Source organism: Esox lucius, chromosome 19 (assembly GCF_011004845.1).
Source record: "Esox lucius isolate fEsoLuc1 chromosome 19, fEsoLuc1.pri, whole genome shotgun sequence".
Classification (NCBI taxonomy): Eukaryota; Metazoa; Chordata; class Actinopteri; order Esociformes; family Esocidae; genus Esox; species Esox lucius.
The window spans coordinates 17,960,490-17,966,489 of record NC_047587.1 but is presented as its reverse complement, the minus strand read 5'-3'; the positions used below and the strand labels follow the sequence as shown (position 1 = coordinate 17,966,489).

The 6,000-nt window shown below is 42.5% G+C and overlaps 1 protein-coding gene across 5 annotated transcripts in view; it reads right to left on the bottom strand.

The window, feature by feature from the left end:
- Positions 1-2,124: 2,124 nt before the first annotated feature.
- Positions 2,125-6,000, bottom strand: part of banp (BTG3 associated nuclear protein) — a 54,068-nt gene continuing 50,192 nt past the window's right edge. For all 5 annotated transcript variants that reach the window (XM_013138967.3, XM_034288368.1, XM_020040559.3 and 2 more), the window contains exon 13: positions 2,125-3,296. In XM_013138967.3, coding sequence (XP_012994421.1) covers positions 3,180-3,296 — 117 coding nt within the window. In that variant the 3' untranslated portion in view covers positions 2,125-3,179. The remainder of the gene's footprint in view (positions 3,297-6,000) is intronic.

The window sequence follows — 6,000 nt, the reverse complement described above, 5'->3', positions numbered from 1 at the left end:
AGGGCCAAATTGTTATGGTCAAACGACTGGGTCGCAGCATCTATGAAACAATGAGGCTTGTGACCTCAGTCGAAAGCGCCTACACTGGGCCCACGAGCGTTGGAACTGGACCTTGGAGTAGTGAAAGAAGGTCGCCTGGTCCGTTGAGTCCTGATTTCTTTTACATCACGTGGACGGCGGTGTACATGTGTGCCATTTACCTGAGGAAGTATTGGCACCAGGATGCACTGTTGGAAAATAACATGCCGGTGGAGGGAGTGTGTGCAATATTCTGCAGGGGAACACTGGGTCTGGGCATTCCTGTGGACGTCAATTTCACACTGTATAAAAAATTACAGTGAAACCATTCGACCTTGCAATATATTTTTTAATAAGATGATGGCACTAGCAACAAGCAATTTTCTTTTAATAAATAACAAAAACATGCACTTTCGTAATTATTGTATTGAAAAGTTAGGGAAGATTTACGGTGCAGTCGTACTGTCCCCTTCAGAGAAAAACATCCCCAAAGAATGATGTTTCCACCTCCATGCTTCACGGTTGGGATGGTGTTCTTGCGGTTGTACTCATCATTCTTCTTCCTCCAAACACAGCGAGTGGAGTTTAGACCAAAAAGCTCTATTTTTGTCTCATCAGACCACATGACCTTCTCCCATTCCCCCTCTGGATCATCCAGATGGTCATTGACGAACTTCAGACGGGCCTGGACATGCGCTGGCTTGAGCAGGTGGACCTTTCTTTGACACTGTGGTCCCAGCTCTCTTCAGGTCATTCACCAGGTCCTGCCGTGTAGTTCTGGGCTGATCCCTCACCTTCCTCATGATCATTCATGCCCCACGTGGTGAGATATTGCATGGAGCCCCAGACTGAGGGAGATTGACAGTCATCTTGAACTTCTTCCATTTTCTAATAATTGCGCCAACAGTTGTTGCCTTCTCACCAAGCTGCTTGCCTATTGTCCTGTAGCCCATCCCAGCCTTGTGCAGGTCTACAATTTTATCCCTGGTCTTGTCCATTTTGTAGAGGTTGGAGTCTGTTTAATTGAATGTGTGGACAGGTGTCTTTTATACAGGTAATGAGTTCAAACTGGTGCAGTTATTACAGGTAATGAGTGGAGAACAGGAGGGCTTCTTAAAGAAAAACTAACAGGTCTGTGAGAGCCGGAATTCTTAATGGTTGGTAGGTGATCAAATACTTATGTCATGCAATAAAATGCAAATGAATTATTTAAAAATCATACAACGTTATTTTCTGTATTTTTGCTTTGTAAGTAGGAAAACCTGCAAAATCGGCAGTGTATCAAATACATGTTCTCCCCACTGTAGGTAACTTTCTCTGCATGTACAAAACATCAGTATTTACAGTTCAGTTGCCTATATGTAATCCGCAAGCTAACAGTGAAAACCAAGTTGGCTTGTCAAAAGGAATCAAATGTGTGTTCATGTTATTTATTGGCATTGTATAATCGGGATAAACATGTCCATAATGTCTAGAATGCGTGTTCATCCATTAAATGTATTCTAGCTACATAGGGGTATATCCATGCAATTGCTTGAATGAGTAAACTTGCATCTAATAAGAGTTGTGCTCTGTGCCTTGTTTTATAGCATAACTTAACAGTGTATTAAAGTTCTTTGTAGAGTTAGTAACATATGTTTCTATGTATACATGAATTTCACTGAAAACATATTAATACAAATGTTGGCTCTGTGCACAGTGGACCACCTGCAGGGTGTCAACAAGAGCCAGATTCAAGTAGAATTTTTTTAAGTAATTAGTTAATGGAAAATTACTGTCTGTGCACAGCCTTCTTTCGTAATGTTTTATTTTTTTTGACTACTTTGTAGTCAAGATTGGCCTTGTTAGTGCATGATAAACACTGTTAAAACTGTATTGCAAATGAAATGACAAAGCAGACTATTGCACTAAAAGCATATGATCACACACTGTGGACCCAAGCAGCCACGTGGGATACATCACCCTCTGCAATGAGAAATCTCTCCAACCCTTTCCAAAGACGAATATTTGTGTACAAGAGAATGCAAAATTGTTAATATCAATGTCAACATCTTGAACCTTTTGGAGATGAAAATACAGTTACAATGTGAGAGCAAACCACACATGGCAACCACAAAATATTTTATTTCCGATGAATTCCTTCACAGAAATACAACAAAGAAAAACTTTTTCTCTTAACTCTACATGTAAGTCATTGTCATGTATTATCATAAAAATCTTCTGCTATTTCATGGTTGTCTACCTCCAACCAAAGCCCCACAAATACTTCAGTATGGTACAATTAGGTAAACGGAACAGAACAACAAAAGCAATGTGGGTTAACCAATATGAAAACAAGCTGGAGGAAGATGGCAAAGAAAGATCCATTCCAGAAGTGCTGCACAGATGAAGAGGGGGAGGAAGAAAGCATAGATCTAAAATGGTTCTCCAACTTTTTCCAGTGGGCATACATGAAACAAAAAGAGTTCTACACAGAACCCAAAGGTTTCCCCCACAGGGATGGCCAAGAATCCCTTGCAGAACCCTTTTTTCCATGAGTGAAGAGAATAGTACAGTTCTCGGTGTGTAGAATACGGTTCCTGAAGGTTAACGGTAGCCTAGCTCTTGGCGGGGATGTTTAGACGGAATACTGCTCATGCTTTTTTAGGGTCAACATAACCAAAATAACAATTAAACTAAAGACTTGTGAGCTAAAAGTGTTATCCGGCTGTCCTGGTAGGAGAACCCCTTTAAGTTTCCAGGTAGAACCATTTTTAGTTCCCGATATAACTTCCGGTTCCAGGTGGAATTACCAAACTGAAAGACAAAATCCTTCTTTCTGGAACTAAACAAAGGGTAGTGCTATATGCCGTAGCACCTTTTGGGTTATGTTTTTTCCGAGAATATAGGCAGTGATTGTCTGCCTGCACAGTATCCTTAATGTGTAGGGTTTAACCCCCCGCAATGTGCCCAGGCCTCCCTGCTCTGATGGTGACAAAGTGATGACTAGTTAACTAGTTCTTGGTAACAGCTGTAAGAGTCTCTGTGTTCTCAATGAACATTTTCATACTGTTTGTTGACAAAGAACGAACGTGGCTTCTGGACCAAGTCAATACAAAATAACAAAAAACACTTTTCTCTCGATCTCCTCTGTTTTTCTGTTGTAATTTGCTCAGGGGCCTTCAGGTGCCCACAGAGCTGACGATCTGCACCACCTCCCCGTTCTCCCCCGCAGGCAGCTGGATGGATCCCTCCTTCACTTCCATCTCACCCTGCATGGCTGGGCCTAGGTCTGCGGCCTGGGGAGTTGGGGGGAGAGAGAACAAAGTAGAGGGAGAGAAAGAGAGACAAGTTATAAATAAATTGCAGACGTGTTATTTCCTGGGCCAACCTTAGATCAGAGAGGCACGGAGAGGTGGAATGGGTAACCCCCAGTAAAAGATGAGAGGAGTCAAGGATGAGTCACTGCGGGGAGAGAGAGAGAGAGAGAGAGAGAGAGAGAAAAAGATCACGTCTGGTCTGGTGAGTCATTCCTTCCTGGCCAAGATGCCAACGTTCACTCCATCAGCACACCTGCATCTTTTAATCCTCCATTCAAACAGCACAGTGTGTTCTCTCTCTCTCCCTTTCTCACACAAACCTACTGGAGCAAAACTGCGCCGTCAAAGCCATAGCAGCTCAACTCTCTAGGAACAACACAGAGGTAAAACCACAGAGAGGTGCCAAAACATCACCTGGTCCCCAGATTACCCAGGCTAGTGCGCACAGGTGGACGTGTCTGGTGCACTAGCCTAGCAAACAAGACAAAGGTGAGACAATACCATCTGGTGTCTGATTTGGACATTTCTATCCACACTGAAATGTTTTAACAGGATGAAACCAGACTTTCATGCCATCGACATCTGTAACAGCCATAAAACCAGCCCTGCCACAGTCCTCATAGCTACAGCATCCCACCAAACACATCTAATACCACATTGTTCCTCACACGTACATATCTCTGGATCATATTCATTAGAGCACGCCATAGCAAAACGTTTAGATGTTGTTTTTTTTGGGGGGGTTATGGAAAACGAAAAACAAATGTCAAGTATTATTGATCAAGAACAGGTAGTCCTTCCCTGTTTCAGTCAGCTTTCTTTCATTTGGTGTCCAAAGAATTCAAAACAGGTGTCTAATAAAGCTCTTCTTATTCATCTTTCCATATGATGGACAATCCTTTTTCATCTAGTGTACAGTATAACCGATGCCTCTGGCAGTGTTTGAGGACCGCGCCCAGACCAGACCCTGTTGGGATGTAGTAGGGCCAGCCTTATACCTGACCCGTGTCTGAACCATCACAAGGCTAATGTTCAAAACACAAACCTGTTACAAAGCACTGCCAAACCAAGGCAAACAACAGGCCTTCCTATTCGGAAATATCTTATTGGAGTCCATTTTGTACTTTACTTGATCTAGCTTGTGTAATGGAAAGTATTAAATAAAGAGAGAGTTTTTTTTAAGATAAATAAATAAAAAGCTAAAGTCATTTGTCAAGAGCTCTTAGTTATAAATGCTCCCATATGTTTGAGAAACCAGATGAGAGCGAGTTGCTCGGTTTGACACTTATCAGAAAGTGGGGAAAATGTTATTGTGACCTTCCCCTGACCTTTGAACAAAATTTTGGTGACCCAACTATCTGTGCAGGCCATTTCATTGGCGAGATTGCACTTATCTGACTGGTGTTGCTAACGAGTTCAGTGTTTTTTAAATTCATGTTTAAAGGACTACTGTGTTTGACATTTACAAACATGTTCTATTCATCATCTTCACCCATCAATTTCGGAGTGGTTACTTTAAATCTTTCCAACCCCAAAGCCTCACCTTAATAGCAAACCAAGTGCCATTTTGGCGGGCACTGTTCTGTTAAATTCCAATATAAGGAGTGGGCCTTTCTAACTTTGGTAAAAGATAATGGAGTCGGGTTGTCTCACTAAGAGTAGCTTCTGCTCAACAGTTGAATTATTTCTCCTCCCTTGGCCTGGAGCTTGTTCGGTGCCGGGTCAACTTTTGGATTTCTGTCAAGCTCTCTGCATCTAAACCATTAGAAAAAAAGATTGCAGCACTTTTTCAAGAGCCAATTCACAAAGTGTAAACAGATAACAACTGCTGCTAAAAAAAAAAGAAAGAGCGAGCGAGGACCGAGAGGGAAATTACCAAGTCGACAAAAACAGACACCAGCGATAGATACCATCGCTCATTCTGATAGTTGTCCAGGAGAGTGATGGGCAGTGGGGCAGGATCCTCTGAATAGGTTATACCTGCACAATCCCTCACTCCAAACCAATGAGGAAACTCCCTATTAAAGAGCAGTTGGTTTTATTTTCTGGTTGCCTTTTTGATAGTCACACAGTGTGCTCACCATGAGATGAATCAATGATACTCACATAAAACATGTTGACTGAGGAAAAGTGAGAAAACACAGCATTACGGAGAACGTGACATTTAACGTGGTTTGGGGGGGGGGGGGGGGATGGGGAGAAAAAACAAGAGAGTAAAAAAGAAAATCAAAGCCTCCTTCCTTTTGTTGCATTTCTGGCCATGCCAAGTTGGCCACTTAAAGGAGGGCCTGCTGTCGGGCCTGGTGTGGGCCCTTCCGGCGTCCAACACATGGCTCCCATTTTTAGAGCGCCACCATCAAGGGATTCAAAGCTAATCTAGTAAGTATAACTTTCCTCTTTCTGACACATTTTACATTGTTAAATTACTGTTTACTAAACAAACAAAAAACATCCAGTCAGTGGCGGTCATGTCGGCGAAAACAGCTTGTTGATCAGAGATGTTGAAGTGGAATGGCATGAATCTTGCAGGCCAACAGGCGTGCACAAACAGGCACAGTAATAATAATAATGTTGAAGTTCAAAGGTGGTGTGCAGGACGGCATTTCGAAACACACACGTCTGTTTAGCTATGGCAGCAGATGACCACACTAAGTTCCACTCGGCTAAATCCGCTGAAAACAAG